At 60.9% G+C, this 16,924-nt stretch overlaps 2 protein-coding genes across 2 annotated transcripts in view; both read right to left on the bottom strand.

Annotated features, from left to right (window-relative positions):
• Nucleotides 1–230: 230 nt before the first annotated feature.
• Nucleotides 231–5,764, bottom strand: LHX3 (LIM homeobox 3). Its single transcript, XM_041724057.1, has 6 exons — nt 5,671–5,764; nt 3,320–3,491; nt 2,589–2,791; nt 1,850–2,001; nt 1,447–1,618; nt 231–649 (listed from the first exon to the last, which is right to left on the bottom strand). The coding sequence occupies exons 1-6, from the start codon at nt 5,762–5,764 to the stop codon at nt 231–233; spliced, it is 1,212 nt and encodes a 403-aa protein (XP_041579991.1).
• Nucleotides 5,765–10,932: 5,168 nt separating this feature from the next.
• Nucleotides 10,933–16,924, bottom strand: part of QSOX2 (quiescin sulfhydryl oxidase 2) — a 30,880-nt gene continuing 24,888 nt past the window's right edge. The window contains exons 13-14 of the mRNA XM_041725227.1: nt 14,461–14,649; nt 10,933–12,125 (exon numbers count right to left, since the gene is read on the bottom strand). Coding sequence (XP_041581161.1) covers nt 11,578–12,125; nt 14,461–14,649 — 737 coding nt within the window. The 3' untranslated portion in view covers nt 10,933–11,577. The remainder of the gene's footprint in view (nt 12,126–14,460; nt 14,650–16,924) is intronic.

Genomic DNA, 16,924 nt, shown 5'->3' on the forward strand with positions numbered 1-16,924 from the left:
GTCCAAGGACCGCTGGAGTCCCTCTGTCCCAGAGGGAAGGGCGCGGGGTGGGTGCTCCATAGGAAGGAGCCTTCGGTGAGGTCCTCATCCTGTTTCCGCTGCTGCCAGTGGCACCTGCTTCCCACACAGGTTGGGGCTTCGGGTGAAGAGGGGAGGGCAGCTCCGGGCACTGCTGCCCACACCCCTTGTGTCCGGTACTCTGGTACTCAGTGGAGCCTGGGGGCCCTCGGTCAGAACTGGCCGTGGTCAACCTCATCCAGCCAGGAGGCGGGGCTCGCGGGGAAGTCGGGGTAGCCCCCACTGCTCCCTGTGGACAGGTCGGAGCTGGGTCCGTTTCCGGCCAGCACCCTCATGGGTGGGGGCCCACCTGGGGTGCCCGAGGGCACCAGGCCCAAACTGGCATCTGGATATACTAAGCTAGAGAGAAGGGGCTGGGGGCCAGGGAGGCTCTGCAGGGCAGCTGGGGATGGGGGGACCCCATAGGGGCTGCTGGGGCGCAGCTCACGGTACTGCTCCGGGCCGGCCAGGCCTCCGTGCTCCAGTGGGAAGCTGCCTGGGGCTCCCGCAGGCCTGCCCAGGGCTGAGGTGGGCTCCCCCAGGCTGCTGTAGAGGCCATTGGCAGGGCCCAGGTCGGCCATGGTCGGCTCATCTGCAATGGAAGCAGAGAGCTTGGATGGGTGCCCGCCCCTCTCCACCTCCTGCCCCCAGAGCCCCTCCTTCAGGGGTGTCCTGCCCCAGCCACCCGAGGGGCCAGCCTAAGACTCTTCAGCTCTCAGGACTCATGCTGCCCTCTGCCCCTGTGCTTGCTGAGTGGTTTGGCTCAATCCCACCTGCTCTCTAAAGGCGGCGGGATCCCTCCCAGGGACCAGGGTCGTGACTAGGCCAGCTGGGCCCAGGGTTGCAGGACAGTCCCCACAGCTGCCCTGGGAGGGGTGGCCACCATTCCCATTTTGCACACAACTTATTGGAGGCTCTGAGCCGCAGAGTAGCCTAAGGTCACAATGCAGTCAGAGTCTCCGCACAAACTGTCTGGGGATGGGCATTGGGGGTAAGTATGAGGCCTCCCTGGTACTGGGGAATGAGATCCCACAGAGGAGGATGGACCCCTCAACTCCAAACACCCAGCACTTTTTATCACTTACCCCAAAACCGTGCTGCCCACTTCCCTAAAAGTCATTGCAAGGGCCAGGAGCCACAGGGATGGTGTGGACCCTTCCCTGTGAGAAAGCCTGCTGGGGGTGTGTGGGTCGTGGGGGCTGTGCCCCCTCAGGGGAGGGGGTCACCGCAGGGCCTGGGGACGGAGGGGACCAGCGTCTAGGAACTCTTAACAAGGAGGCTTAACAGCGCCCGACTGGGAAGTTCACACCCAGGCTCTGGCCTCGTAGGGGGCTGGGTGCGGGAGCCCGGACCCGCTGCCTGGGGCGGGGGACTCCGGTGGCGACGTACCCGTGAAGGAGACGTCGGCGTCGCTGTCCTGCCCCTCCTCCTGGACGCTGTCCTTGTCCGACTTGGGGCCGCCGCGGGCGCGCTTCATGCTGCGGAAGTACGGGCCCCAGCGCTGCCGGCCCGCATCCTTCTTGAGCCGCTTTTCCTTGGCGCGGCGGTTCTGGAACCACACCTGGGCGGGGGTGGGGGGAGGGTGAGCGGCGGCCGGTGGGCGCGGGGCGCGGGGGGCGCGGGGCGCGGGGGGCGCGGGGGGCGCGGGGGGACCGCGGGGCGCGGGGGGCGCGGGGCGCGGGGCGCGGGGGGCGCGGGGCGCGGGGGGCGCGGGGGGACCGCGGGGCGCGGGGGGCGCGGGGCGCGGGGGGCGCGGGGCGCGCGGGGCGCGGGGGGGCCGCGGGGCGCTGACCTGCACGACCCGCATGTCCAGGCCCGTCTCCGACGACAGCTGCTCGCGCACGTGGCGCGCCGGCTTGGGCGACGTGTTGTAGGCGCTCTTCAAGGTCTCCAGCTGCTTGGCCGTGATGGTCGTGCGCGGCCTCTTGGCCGTGGCCTCCGCCTCTGCGCCGCGAGGGGTAGGGTGAGGCCGCGCCCCGGCCGGCCGCGGGGACACCGCAGGACCCGGGGGGTGGAGCGCGTCTGGGCCTGGGCGGAGGGGCTCCTGGCGGCGGCCCCCTCCCGCCCCCGCCCCCCGCCCCCGCCCCCGCCCCCGCCCGGGTTCCCCTTTGTTCTGCGGGTAGGGCCGGATCTTCACGGTCAACGGTTCGGGGCGATAATTCAGACCAGGGGTGATAATCTACGCAGTTGAGACCAAGCTCCCGGCGGTGCCCCCGAGTGGGGAGGCCGCTGGGGCCCGGAAGCCAGGCTTCCCCAGAGCGGAGCCGCCCGGGCCCCCTGCCCGTGCCCCTGCCCTCCCCGCCCCTCCGCGGCCTGCAAGGAGAGGGAGGGAGGGGAGGCGGGCTCCCTCCCCCTCCCCCTGCTCCCGCCGGCCTCCACCCCGGCCTGGAAGGAGAGCGCCCAAGTTCTCTCCCCGGAGCGAGCGCGCTCTGGCAGGCGCTGGGCGTGAGGATCCCCCGCGCCCCTACCGGGGGGACCCCAGCCGCATTTTGCCGGCGGGGAAAGGAGGTGGGGTGGACCCTCCCACTGACCGCGCTGCTTGGCCGTCTCGTAATCCGCCTTGCACACGAGCCGGCTGTCTTCCATGAGGTAGAACTCGTCGCCTGTGGCCAGCTGCCGCTTGCACACGACGCAGGCGAAGCAGTGCAGGTGGTACACGAAGTCCTGGGCGCGGCGCACCACCTGCGTGGGCGGGATGCCCAGCTGGCACGCGGCGCACTTGGTCCCGAATCGCCTGCGGGACGCACAGGGCGCGGCTCAGCGCGGAAGTGGCGGCTCCTTCGCCCGGAGCGGGTCGCAGAGCGCTGAGCGGGGCCGCGCAGGGCGGTTCAGGAGGGAGTCTCCCCGCGGCAGGCAGCGCCGGCAGAGCCGCCCAGGATACGGAGAAGGGACCCAGAGGCCCTCGGGGAGGAGCCCAGCCGCCCTGACCTCGCTGCCGGGTCAGGAAGCTGGATCCGTGGGCCAGGTCCCTTAGACCCCAGAAGCCTGTGCCTGGGAAGCACCTCCTCCCCAGCATTAACGACAAAAACAAGACCAAAATTAGGAAGGAGTCAATCCGATCAAGTTCTGCAAACTTGGGCTTATCTTTTTGAATGACTATTACCGTGATTTAAAAAGTAATTACTTAGAATTTAGCAGCGCACCAGCCAGGCCTGGCCGCCCGTGGCGCTTCCCCCTGCCCCTGCCTGGGTGACAGGAGGGCCCGCTGTGCGGAAGCAGACTGCGCCCCTGCCCTCCCCGGCGTGCCCACGGCCACGCTCACTTGAAAAAGTCGTCCTTGCAGTAGACGCTCTCCCCGCGGCTGAAGCAACGCTCGGCCAGGGGCGTGTGGCAGTCCGTGCACTTGAGGCACTTGCTGTGCCAGTGGCGGTCCAGTGCCTTGAGGATGAAGCGGTCCAGGATGTGCTGGTCGCAGCCGGCGCACAGCGGGATCTCTGCAGGCCGAGGAGCCACCCAGGTCACCGGCTCAGAGCTGGAGCACTCGAGTCACCTTCCAGCTCCAGCCCCCCCCCCTGGGGGCCCAATGTTGCCAAGGGAGATCTCCTTCCCTGCACACCCTCCTCCCCACCTGGTGTGGGTGGTGCTTGGCTCCCCAGGTGCGGGGAGTGCAAGACATTAGCCTGGCCCATGGTTAAAATTTGGGAAAACCGAAATAGGTTTAGAAGTGTGCCCTTGAGCAGGAAGGGGCCCCGACCATTCAGCCAGATACCATCAACTGCAAAATGCTCCCAGTGAGCCTGAGGGGTGCATGTTGAGCTAAAATGAAAACCCCAGGGGCTCCCCACCAGCACCTGAGGCAAGAGGCAAGACCCACCCAAACCCCATCGTTATTTTGCACAATCCAGTGTCCTTGCTCCTTGGAGATCCCTGGTTGAAGTGTGGCCGCCCAGCCCTATGGCCCTGTCCGCAGGCACCAGGGTAAAAACTGGTGTCCTCCTCATCTCTGGGAGCCCTCGAGGGTACTTGTGTATGGACTGGAAAGCTGGATTGCTGTCATCACACTCAAATGTCGGTGTCTGACAAGAGTTACTCCGACACCTGGCTCTGCCACTGCGGGACTGCAGGCCTCTGGGGAACCAGGTCAGGGAGAAACTCGGGGGTGACCTGCGTGAGCCACTGGCCCATGTGGGGCTTTGCAGGGTGCTCACGGGGTGAGTCGCCCTGTTGACTCAGAAAAGGTCTTCCGGAGAGGAGAGAGCCAGCAGCAGGGGCTGGAACCTGTGTGAACATTGCACCCACCTGGCCGAGCTCTCCTTCCTCCTCGCTGCGGACCCCTCTGGCTCCGGGGGGGCCCACCCCCGCAGTGGGTGGGAGGACCAGAGAAGGGCTTCCCTGGGTCTCAGGCTGCAAGAACCCTGATCAACATCCCTCCCGCGGTGGCAGGAAACTCGAGAAGGACGCCGACCCGCATCGGGCCAAACGGCAGCCCCAGGCGCAGGGGAGCTCGGGGGCTGCACCGGGCGTCCGGGGCCCCCTTCGCGGGTGGTGACGGCGGGCCGACTAGCGCAGCCAGCCTACAGCAGGAGGCTGGACAGGTGGGGCATTCAGCACCGCGGCCCGGACAGCGCCCGGCCCAGCTGCCCCGGCCCCGCGTCCTGCAAAAGCCGTTCCCGCCGCGCTCCTCCCCTTCGCGCTCCCAGTGGCGCCCCAGACCCGGGCCTTACGCTGCATGGTGACTCCAGCCTCGGCGGGTGTCCTCCCCTCAGCAGCGGCCCGGCCCAGCGGAGCCTCGCGCCTGCCTGCCTGCTCTGGGCCAGCTCTCCTCAGCGATCCCGTTCCGAGCCCGCCTCCCTTCCCTCCCTCTCCCTCCACCCTCCCACCCCTTCCTCCCAGCCCCTGCGGCCAACCCCTCCCAGGAACCGTCGGAAAAATAAATAAATAAATAAGTAGGGGGACAGATGAGACCCCACAGCCTGGATGTAACCTCTTTCCCACCTGCTCCGACCCTGTCACTCCCCACCCAGCCAGGCCCGCCTCGGTCTCCATCCTGTGGTCCCGCGGGGCGGCACAGCTCCAAGAACGACTGCCCACCGCCCTTCTCTGGGAGCCAGAGCGCAGGGGGGCGGGAGCAGGACTGGTGCAGCTAGGGAGCTGGGGTCTTTCTGTAGAAGAGTCCAGAGGACCAGCCTGGGAGCTGGTGAGCAGGTGCGTGTGGGTGCAGACAAGGGGACCTTGACCTGGGACATCTGTGTCGGGCCCCAGCTACACTCTGGCCCCTGCATCTCCCTCTCTTCCCCTGGAAAGTGCGGAGGGTCTGTGGGGCCCGCCCTCTCAAGGGTCCTCTTGCCCTGTGGTCACTGGGCCACATGGTTGCTCTTCACATACTCTCCTGATAAGGGAGTGGGCTTCCTAAGTCTGTCCTGGGACCCCAAGGACTCTTCGCCTGAGCAGCGCTGCGCAGCGAGCACACGGCTGACAGCACCGCTTCGGGGGCCCCGCGGCGGACTCGCTGCTCCTGCGCCCAGGTGGGGATGTACGGGGGCCCTTGCAGCCACGCCCGTCGGGGTCTCCCGTCTCCCACCAGCGCCGAGGCCAAGCCCGGGAAGGAGCGAGGACCTCCGGGTCTCCCGGGCCCGGCGTCCCCGGTGCAGGCACTCGAGCCCCGGCACCCACCTCGGCGTAGGTCCTCCCTCCGCGCCAGCAGCGCCAGCAGCAGGTCTCCGCCCGCCGACTCGCGGCCCGGGCCCAGCTCCCCGCGCGCCTCCATGGGTCCCGTCGCCGGGAGCTGCGGCTCTCGGGTCCCGAACTTTCCCGGGGCCCCAGGCTGGTGTCCGAGTTATTCCCTGCGCTCCTGGGCGCTGCGCCCGCGGGCCGCCCCGGGGGCCCCCGAGCCTCAGGCCGCGCGGAGGGCGGAGCGGCCGGGGGGCGGGGCCGCGGCGCGGGGCGGGGCCGGGGTCGCCGCTCTGCGCGCCTTTGCGCGGGGACTCGGGGTGCCCAGACGCCACCCGAATGCCTGGCCCGAGGAGCGCAGGGACAGTCGGGGGAGGAGCCGGGCCGGGGCTGCCCGCCGGCGCTCACCCGGGCCCGCAGCCTCCTGCTCTGCGCCGAGGGTTGGGGCCTGGGGCCTGGGGCCTGGGCTCGGACGTGCACGCGCGCGGGGAGGTCTGGGTCCCCGGAGGACGGACCAGGAGGGAGCAGCGTCGCACCGCCGCTTGACAGCCGGGCCTAGGAGGCTTAGTGACAACGTCTGGTCGTCTGGTGGGCAAGAATGCGACCCGAAATCCAGAGAGGGTGAGTGTGGCGCCCAAAGGCTCACAGCAAAGCCACTCGGAGCCAGAGGCGACCTCAGACCTCCCAGTTGTGACTGGCTTCTGGGCCCCACCCTGGGGACTGCCACCTGAATGGGCACAGAGAAGGACAATTCTCGGCAGGCACACTCGGCCAGGACATGCAGCCAAGACTCAGGTCAGGAAGGACAGCTGGGAAAGTGGGAGGTCTACTCGCACGTCCTTCCACTCACCAGCTTGCACAGAATGCAGCTCCTACACCTGATGTTCCAGCATCTCATCCCCAATCCAAACGGGTAAGCCCATAGGAACCCACCCATGCTCGCTGTGGAGAGGTGCTCCTGCCCAGAAGGCACATAGCACCTGGCTACTGGCCAACACCAACACCCCCCCCCCCCGATTAAGAAAGAGCCATGTGGGGCTATTGCAGCACGGGGCATGGCGAGGGCAAGGGGCCTCAGGCGGTGAGGGGGCGAGTGGGTTTATGCCGGCCTCCAGGCCTCTCCAGTTGGGATCCCATGGTAAGGGGCAGTCTTCATCCCGCTGCTCATTCTGGCCTCCAGGCGCCTGGTCTGTGCGCTTTAACAGGACGCAAGCCTGGAAGGATGTGGGCCCGAAAGGCGCAGCACCCTCCCATGTCCCAGCAGACCCAGGCTCCTGGTTTTGAGCAAAGGCGCATGCCACCAGCACTGCACCCTTCCTGCACACTTGCTACCCAGATGACAGGGCACAGGTGCGCAAGCCGGGGGGTTGAGGGGGTACTGGGTGCCCTGGGATGTCGGCTGTGGGGTGTCAGCTGCCGCAGAGGCCTGTCTAGAGAAACCATGTGTGGTTTGAGTGGGGAAGGGGCTGGCGGGCAGCAGGTCCAGGAGGTGGCGGCCCCACACGCTCTGCATCTGGCTGGCCTGTCAACAATGCCTCCATTCTTTCCCAACGTCTTTGACGAGATGAGATCGAGTGGCCCTTAGGGAGGGCGGTTCAGGCGGGAGACCCAGCCGGGGGTCCCGGTGCTGCCCTGTTGGGCAGTGCAGGAGCGCTGAGGGTTGTGGGGTCTCTGGAGGAAGGTGACCCCCCACTCCGCCCTGTCCCTCCCCCCAGCACTGTTCCCAGGGCACTCCACAACCAACTGCCACCTCTGGGGCCACCGCCGGGAACTCCAGGCCCTTTGCCCCTGGGACCTGCCTGACACATCCCTTCCTCCTGTTCCCATCCCTCAGGTGTGCCGCTCCCACCCCCACCCCAGCAACTTCTCCAGACTTCCTTCCCTCGTCTGCTGTCCCGGGTTTCTCCCTGCCCACCGTCCCTGACGCTCCCGTCCTAGCCATTTCTCCCTTGTGGGTCCTCTTGCCCCCACAGGAGGCCAAGGGGCTGGCGGGGGGGCCCTTACCCCAAGTCCCATGGAAGGCGCAGATGGCAGCCACCACGGAGGTCCCAGGCCATCTTGGTCTCAACTGAGCTCGGTTTCCAGCAGCATGACGACCGCCAGGTGGGAGGTGGCGTCTGGGTCTAGGCCGCCCTCCTCCCTCCTCCTCTGCCGCCACAGGCGCCTCCAACAGCGACCCGGTCTACCTGGCCTGGCGGAAGACTCAGGGCCCTGGGGCGCTGTCCTCGGTGCTGAAGGAAGTGCTGCCCTCCCCACCCCCTCCCCCTTCGCGGGCCTCTACCCCCATCCCCCCTCTGCCGTCCTGGCCCACCCCCTACCCCTGCCCCATCCCTCCCCCCTCTGCTGACTCTGCCCACCCCATTCCCCCCAGACCACCCCCTTCCTCCCTCCCCTCCTCCCCTCTGCCGACCCCACCCACCACCCTGTTCCCCCAGCCCACTGCCTACCTCCCCACCTGCCTAGGTCTGCAGTCCCTCCACCAAGTCTGCAGCCCCAGATCCCCCCTACCCACTTTCCCTCCTCTGACTCCAGTCTGCACCCCCACCCCCAGTCCCTCAGGCAGCCTCACCCCACCATCCCTCCCCTTGCTGGGGCAGGCAGTTTCCACCACATTGGCCCAAAGGCTTGGGGATGGGAAGCAGGTGGGTGCTCTACCCTGCCCTACACACAGCATCCAGGGTCCTGGACTTGGGCAGGTGGCCCCTCCAGCCCCGGCCCAAATCTCTGGCTCCAGGTATGGTCAGCACTCACCTGTTGAACTCATAACCTTCCCCACCTCTCCTGCCACAGCCCACCCCCACCCCCAGCAGAAACCACTCAGGACTCCAGGGGTGTGTGGGGTTACCCATCTAGGCCAACCCCAGCACCACAGACCTGGCTGGCACCTCAGGGCCTGCCTGTGCCTCCTCTGAGGGGCAGGTTACCTACCAGCTTGAACACTGTGTGGCTGGGCAGGTGGAATCCACAGGAAGCACAGCCAGCAGATCCCTCAGAAGCTACACAGGGCCAGAGTGCTCACCCCAAACACCCCAGCAAAACAAAAGGTACAAAGCAGGAGAAAAGGATCAATAGTTCAGAATCCAGGGGGGGCAAACAGGTGTTGTGCAAAGCCCCAGGTAGGAGGCAATGCTGGGGCATTCAGGCCCGGGGCAGCAGGGAGGAGAACCGTGTCCAGCACCAGGTGGGCTGGGGGCTCCCACCAGCTGGGGTTCCTCAGAGGTCCCCTTCACCAGGGTGCCCCTGGTGCATTGCCAAGTTGTGAGACTCGCATCTGTTCCTGTCACACGTCATTGATCTACCGTCTGACATGAATGAAGGCTGTGGTCCTGTGGCCAGCCCCTGGTCTAGATCAGCCCCAAGAAGATAATCTATAATTGATCTCCCATTTTTCACTTTCCACCTGACCCCTGGGCTGTCTTCCAAAACGTCTCTAGTTTAATTCAAGAAACCCTGGGATTTCAGATGCCCAGTCCACAAACTCTGGAAGGGGAGGAGGGCTCTGTTCTGCACCCCGACTTCTGATCACTGCTAGAACGAACTCACATTTTTAAAAGAATCACAGTCCTTTCAAATGTCATATTTATTTATTTAAAAAATGTGCACATTATATTTCATTTAAATACAAAATGTTCACTTTCCTTGCAGGTAAGAAATTTCAGACATTTCCATGTCAATTAGCTTTTTAATCAAAATCCTTCCAGTAAAAATAAATACACATTTAAATTATTGAACTATTCTATTCATTAGTCTCAATACTTACAACTTTAGAAAAGAGACCTTAAACCTTGCCTAAAGGTAGTGTCCAGTTCTAAGCAGACCATGGGAGGTGTGTGGCTATGTTCACACCTGCACACGAGACACACGTCCGTGGCCACTTTGGCACCACCACCTGTCCCTGACTGCTCGTGGTCTACTGGAAACCTGGCCCCTCAGGGTGTTGGAAGCTTGTCCCCCAAATACTGATGACCTCAGACTGCAATATTATCATGAACCTCGAAGCTGTCACGTGGGTTTTATAGAGGTTCCAGCACACGGTGGTGCTCTGCAACCTCATCCCAGTCCACACCGCGAATGCAAACTTCCTTTAGGGGAGGAAAGCATTCAACACGAACCAGAAGGCAGTTTAATTCATGGTGCTAAGTATTTCCCTTTGGATTCTGTGGGTGAATCTGGCCAGTTTTCAGGATAAAAGGAAACAAGACAGGGTCTCCAGTAACCCAGGTGCACAACCACCGATGAAACACACAGACTTCTGGGGTTAAAAACATGTCAAACAAGAAGAAACCTCTGGTGGCAGAGAAGCCAGAAGTGAAGCAGCTGTGGAGGACCATGCTCCATCCGGTCCCATCCCTGGCCCCCATCCCATCCCTGGCCCGTCCCCATCCTGTCCCCCATCCCATCCTGTCCTCGTCCTGTACCCCATCCCATCCTTGTCCCTGTCCTGTTCCCTGTCCCCCCCACCCCCGGCAGGAGCTCAAGCTCCTGACAGCTCGCCTGCTGCCCACACGCTGCTCCAGCACGTGAGTGTTCTTACACAGAAACGACCATGGTCAGCAGGAGTTCATAAACATGGAGCACACTAGGCAAGGTGGAAAGACTATTTACAACCATCATAGTGACACAAGCACAGATACATCTGAGCTTGTGAGACAAACAGTCACAAAGGATCTCCACAAAAATGGCAGTTTGTTCATTTTGTTTATATCTCCAGAGGCAAACTGACATCTAAATGATTTGGGTTTCACAAATAACGTTAAAATCATTAAATGGTAAAAAAAAAAAAAAAAAAAAAAAGAAAAAGAAAAAGAAAAAAAAATCTCACAAAAGCCTGGGGGATGGGGGCCCTGTGCCAGGACCCTTCATAAAACAGCTTCAGGGAAATGAAGTTTGGAATTTGGCTTTAAAGGTGCTGGAGACAGCACAGGTCACTCCTGTGGGGCTCCTGGGGTATCCCCGGGCATTGCTGTGTCACTGGGCTCCACGTCCTAGCCCCCGGCCTTGCAGCTGCTGGACCTCGTGACACAGAGGATGATGGGCTCCTTGGAAGGTCCCCTGGGGACTCGGCTCCCAAGGAGTGGGCCACCCCACACGCCTCCCCTGCGGAGCTCTGCCCTCAATGCCTAGGCAAGGCAGTTTGGGATGGTCCTTGGTCACTTAGGGCTCTCTTCCCACCAGATAAACAAAGACACCGCCTCTGCCACCGTCCTGCCCCCACCACCCCCCTTGGCCTGGTAGGGGTGTTCCTTACAATGCAGCAAAGCCACAAACCCTCCTCTGTCCTTCTTTCCTGTGCCAGACTCTGCATCTGGAGTGTACACAGGTCTTGATGCAGGGGTGGTCCCTTTGGCTTGGAGCTGCTCCAGCACCACGGAGATGCTCTCTTGCTTCAGCTGAAACTGCCAGGCAGCTGAAAAGCACAAACACAAATGATCTCTGAGAACCAGACTGGCTTTGAGGAGCGGCCAGGGTGGGTGAGGCTCTGCTGGGCGAAGCTGGCTGCATGGAACCACCCGGAGCCGCCAGTTCATGGCACGGCTTAGTTGTTCTCCAAATCCCAAGCCAGGCTTGCAGAACGTGTGTCTAGAAACTCAGGATGAAAGCAGGTGGGAAAGAGTCTGTTCGTTTGGCCTGGGCTCCCACTTTTTTTTTTTTTTAAACTTAGAAGAATAAAAATACAGACATCTTTTTGCTGTCGGATCTATAAAGGCGTCCAGGGAATATGCCAGCGGTCAGTCTCAACAAACGCTGGCTTGTCCTCCACAGGAAGACCATTTGTCCAACGAGGCCTTGGAGCCCATGACGCTGATGCATGTGAAACCAGATCTGCTGTGTCTATAAAATCCCTGATCTTAATTATTAAAGCACAGTGGGGCTGTTTTTCCAAAGGTGCTTCTGTGGTCCCACTTGGTTCTACACAGATAGGCGGTGATATCTGACTTTCCATCGCTTGGACCGCACTCGGAAGAAAAAGTACATTAACATTAGAAACAAGGAAGAGGCCACGTATAGCACGACGCAGAGGCTCATGTCCAGGCTGGAGAAGCCCATCCCGAGAAAGGGCACAGCCACCTCCACCTCCCTGTGGCCCTCGGCCCTGCTCGCACTCTGGAGTCCCCCATCCAGGCCGAGCTGCAACCCTTGTGACAGGTTGGGTCTGGGAGGCAGCATACTGGGTGGACGGAGACTCTTGGCACGCTGCTCTCCCTGAGGCTTCTCTGGGGAAACAAGGCCTCGCTCCTGCTCCCCGCCCTCAGGTGGGGCACCTCCTTCATGGGCGTCTTCCTGGTCTGCAGCATAGGTATCCACGAGGTTGTTGCTGCCATAGTGCTGCTTCAAGAATAGGAGCACTTGGCCCTCGTTCCAGCTGTGCAGGCCCTTAATCTCCTCGTGGCAGGCTGGGCAGAGGTCTGGGGAGGGCCACGGAACCTTTGGAAACTTGGGGTCCTCACTCAGATGGCCTGGGATGGGGGAAGAGCAACAGTGGAGAGGTGTCTGGTGACCTGACTGCCCCACACCCTGCAGCCACCTCCCTGTCCACCCACCTGCACCATGACCTCCCAGTGCTCCCAACTTCATGCCCAGTGCTCCAGCACAGATGCCTGTCCCCCAAGCACCCCATATAAATGTCATTTCCTCCCTGGCACCTCTGGCAGGGCCCCATGGCCACAGCAAAGGACGCTGCCATGCACCCGGCCAGATCCTCCTCCAGCCTGCAGCTACTCTGCTTCCCTGTGACCTCGAGGCCCCAGGCTAATGTGCTCCCGACCTCACAAACCCTAGGAGTATCTGGCCCTGGATGTGGCTGTCCACACGATTCCACAGCACTTCACACTTGTGTGGGCCCCTCCCAGACCCCAAAATCCCTTAAGTACCTCTAAAAATTATTCTGGGAGACCTGCCATGACAGGAGAACCGCACTGCCAGAGCACATCAACACAGCACTTTTCTGCACACTTGAGTGTACTTTTTACAAAACAGAACCGCACAGCACGGTTTCAACTGGACACAGCCCTCGGCCAGCACTACTGCTCTGTGTAATAATCTGGTCCCGGCTGTGTGGGTCAGCGCTGCACGTGCAATCAGCACCCCAGGACGGCCAGGGCAAATGTGCAGCGAACACCAGCTCCACACAAATGGAATCAGATTCAGAGCATCCATACATTTAAGGTTTCCCTACTTCCTGCTCGAAGCCTGTCCCCGAAAGCAGTTCAGCCATCACCCCCGCTGGCCATCCACATGAGGCCACGGCTGATCCTTCTGTCCCCTGTGTGCATTCGCTCCTCTGGTCCATACCTGCTAATGGAGCACCCAGCCTAGGGAGCACCCAGCTGTACATTCCAGGCAACCAGCATGTGCATACGAGACCCTGAGGCAGGCCATCACTTACCGGCCCACTCACCCTGCATTGGTGACTTCCTATTTCTCTTCCACAAGGGTGAGTGACAACCCACCCGACCACCCAGCTCTGGGTCTCTGCCATACAGACTCGAGGCCACACGGGTTCCAGGTATAGGAAGTATGGTGCACAGTGCTCCTTGGCTCCCAGAAGAGTCCCCTGACCTGACTTGGGGTGCCCCCCATCTTAACAGTGCTTCTACAAGTAGATGTGGACAAAATCACTGTGTCTGGTGGATATGAAACACTGGAGACACTCCTGTACCTTGTGGGCTCACAGCCAGGGGAGGTGGGGGAGGTGGGGGGCATTGGAGAATGCAGACCACTGAGGCCCAAGCACCAGGTACCAGGCTGCTGGCGTCTGCACCTCGGGGCGGATGCACATGTGCACACATGCAGGCCAATGAGGAGCTGCCCAAGGCCTAGTGTAATACCCCACAGATACAGTGAGGTCTAGGGCAGGGCTGCAGGGCCTCCAGGGAATCTGGGCCTCTATCCAGAGGCTGGAGGTGGGACTAGGGGGTGTGTATGTGTGGGGGGACGGCCTATAAAATTGAAGGAGGGACATAATTACTTGGGCTGCTAAAAGCCCCTTTCTGCTGCAGCACAAGCACAGGGGACACAGGGGCTCCCAGGCCAGGACCTGCCCCACAGAGTCTGGTGCAGCTATGCCACCAGAGCTGCTGGGATAACCCTGTGGGCTCTGGGGTGTGGGGGGCAGGGGAGTGCCATACACCTGAGGTGGAAGCTGATAGCCATGGACGACCCCGGCAAGCAAAAGTGCCGTGGCCAAGTGAGCTGAGCTGCAGCAGCTCTGAGGGCAAAGAAAAACCAATTTTCTTTAGTGCTTCAGTTGTAATATGTTTCATAATACGGTGGATTAAATAAAAACCAATAGTTTAGTGGTTTTTTCCTACTCATCTCTATTAAGATTTATCCGTCAGCAGAATTATTTTTAAGCCTAATTTCAATCTGCCGGTGATTTAGGAGGAGTTTGAATTAACTCTGAGACGATACACGTGCCCTATTTAGTTTGAAACAAAACTACTTCATGGGGTTTGGTTTATGAGAGCAGATCGCAGTGCCACAAACTCCTCACGGGAGCCTGATTCCACCCTAGTCTTCTGCTGTCAAATTTCCATGGGGGCCCAGGAGGTTCCCCCAGAGGGAAGAGGTGCCCCTGAAGTGGAGAACAGTCTGGAAAGCCAGGGACATTGGTGGCCTAGAGTGGCTGCCATTCTTGGCAATCCTCCAGGCAGCCAGCATGGTAGCAATGGTCAGGTGCCATTCCCACTGCCTGCAGGACTCGTGGAAGGGTGCCCGTCTACACGGCTTCACTGTCTCTGTGCCAGCCCCTCTGTACCCAGGCTTGGCCACCCCAATGTGGCTTCTGCTCACCTGCCAGGCGGTTGTTTACTAAGTTATGTTTCTTCCAAAGCCAGAGAATTGCTTGGTCTGAGGTTTTCACGGAGTCCATGGATTCCTTAGCCATTTCCTCAAAATGCTCACTGCACTCCTTACAGCCAAAGAAGGTATGAATGTACCTCCTTATGGTCTGCAGCACCGCCTGGGGGTCATCCTCAAAACCTAGAGGGTCAGAGGACAAAGCGTTGACACGGTGGGAGTGTATCTGAAGGCTTCCGCTGGAACCCAGGGCTCAGGCTGGCATGGGGAGCCTGAGCAGGCCAGGTGCCTGACCGGGGACCCTCGGACAGCCTGCCCGTCTGCACGGGAAGGACAAAGGGAAGAAGCAGCATGTCTCAGACTTCTACTGCATCCAGAAAGAGTGGCACCATGCATCTGGGGAGCAGACCCATCGCCAGTGTCTGGGTGCAGCACGCACTCCAGGGTGTGCACAGGGGCCTGGGAAAATCAGCTAGACGCAGTGAGACACAGTGCTCCTTCCAGAGAACAGGAGGGCAGCCGCCGGCAAGGACCTGCACCCCTCTGAAAAGGCTAGCCCTCTTCATGAGTGGCAACTCCAGCCTTGCCCAGCCACATGGACCATGTGCCCCATACGTGAGCACAGGTACTGCCAGGACATGCTGACTGCGTGAAAGCACTGCAAATGAGGAAACACGATCTTTCAAGGAAATGGTCCCTGATGGCAGAAGGAAGCAGCTAGCATCTCACTAAAACAAGGACCCCTGAGAAAGCAAAAGGGGGGTGGGAGAAAGCAAAAGGGGGGTGGGAGAAAGCAAAAGGGGGGTGGGGACAGGGCTGGCAACAGCAGCTCCCTTCAGACAGCTAATGCGGGGGATTGAGCCAACAAGCGAGAGACCGTGAGATTAAAGCAGATTAAATGTCAGCATTAAAAGAAACACAGCAAAATAATTGGAAAAAAAAAGATGTGCTTTTGAGACTGAATCCGTCTTAATCAAGAGCAGGCCCTCGAGGGTGATCTCTTTCCTTGCCACTAGCTGTGGCTCCACTGGTGGAGGGCCAGGACCCTGCATCTGTCGCCGACTTCAATGGGCCTCACCGGGGTTGCCAGAAATTCCAACTGAGCAGCCAGCCACGGTCTCCTCAGTTTGGTGTGTCTCAGAGGTGGTGGGTGGCGAGGGTCCATAGACACACAGTGAGGACATGCGGCTGACCCTCCTCAGTTCTGCTCCCTGCCCTCCTCTCCCTGCTGCCAGCTGCCATGCATCCCTGGGTAATCCTCCTTTTCTCTCCCCACCAAACCACTGCACGCCCGGCCACCCTAATCTTTAGAGTGGACAAGAACCATAAACCCTACCTGTGGGGGATTAGAGGATGCGGCAGCTTTTTAGTCGATGGGGTTTAAACACCCGCTAAGGAGAGGAAAAACCTTCCAAGACCTAATCCGGCGGTGTCCATCTGACCCAGTTCTCTGGGCATGAGACGCACTCCTCAGATATGGCTCTAGCCTCAGCCCCGGAGACCTTCCCAATGGCGTGCCCTGTTGCTCAGCTGCTGTTCTGCCCCGTGCCACGAGCCCCTGCAGAGCCCCCCGCAGCCCCTCAGCAGAGTGTGCCTCCCACGTCCCTCCACAAGGCCCCGAGAGATGGACATCAGTGTCACCCTGAGGAGAGCCAGTGTGGTGAAGATTTCCATAGACAGCATGTGGTGCCCACAGCGTGCTTTCATTGCTTCCCCCAGCGCCAGGTGGACATCCTGTCCTCACCAGGGATCCAAGCCAGACAAGGACCATTTGACCAACATGCTGTGACACAAGGGACACCCTGTGCTGGCTGTCCCAGCCCCAAGGTCCTCCCTGAACGTGGGGCTGTAGGGAGCTGGGATGGCCCTATAGGCGTCGCACCTCCTGAGTCTCTGGCCACCCAGCAGGCCGTACTCACTGAATCTGAGCACATAAAACCGTGGTTCTTTTAAGCCCAGCATTTGGTTTGGTTTGTTACAAAGCAAGAGATACTGCAGATTTCAGTCGCACTGGAAAGTGTGGGAGTCCCAGCCCTTAGGCAGTAGAAGCATCCCCATAGCTGCCTGACTGATGCAGTGGCTAAAAGGCAGGCGATCCACCCACCACAGCCAGAGGCCAGCTTCATGGGGGGAAGCACACATACAACCGAGTCCAAAGTGGATAAAAACCCAGCAACGGTCTTCACTGCTTGGGTAGGACACAAAACATGACGATTCTGGTTTAATGATTTCCTGAACATTAAAACTGCTAAAGCTAACTTATGCTTCTGTAGCTTTTAACCTCCTGGGCAGGCAGCCTCTGAGATGGCCCAGGGTCACAGCTCAGCTGGCTCAGCCTCTCCCCCAGGCAGGGCGGGCTGCGCAGAAGCGGCCAACACCACACTGAGGATGGTGCCCTCTGTGGCTTGCCCATGAAGCCAGCTGCCACACTGACAGCCAGGAAAGCCCTGATCCCATG

This window comes from Vulpes lagopus, chromosome 12, assembly GCF_018345385.1.
Source record: "Vulpes lagopus strain Blue_001 chromosome 12, ASM1834538v1, whole genome shotgun sequence".
Lineage (NCBI taxonomy): Eukaryota > Metazoa > Chordata > Mammalia > Carnivora > Canidae > Vulpes > Vulpes lagopus.

Bases quoted from the DNA above. Each gene is read 5' to 3' on its own strand.
- LHX3 (XM_041724057.1), bottom strand. From the start codon at position 5,764: ATGGAGGCGCGCGGGGAGCTGGGCCCGGGCCGCGAGTCGGCGGGCGGA. The intron at 2,792-3,319 runs GTGAGCGTGGCC...TGCGTCCCGCAG, and splicing joins TGCAAGGACGACTTTTTCAA to GCGATTCGGGACCAAGTGCG. The intron at 2,002-2,588 runs GTCAGTGGGAGG...CTCGCGGCGCAG, and splicing joins CGAGACGGCCAAGCAGCGCG to AGGCGGAGGCCACGGCCAAG.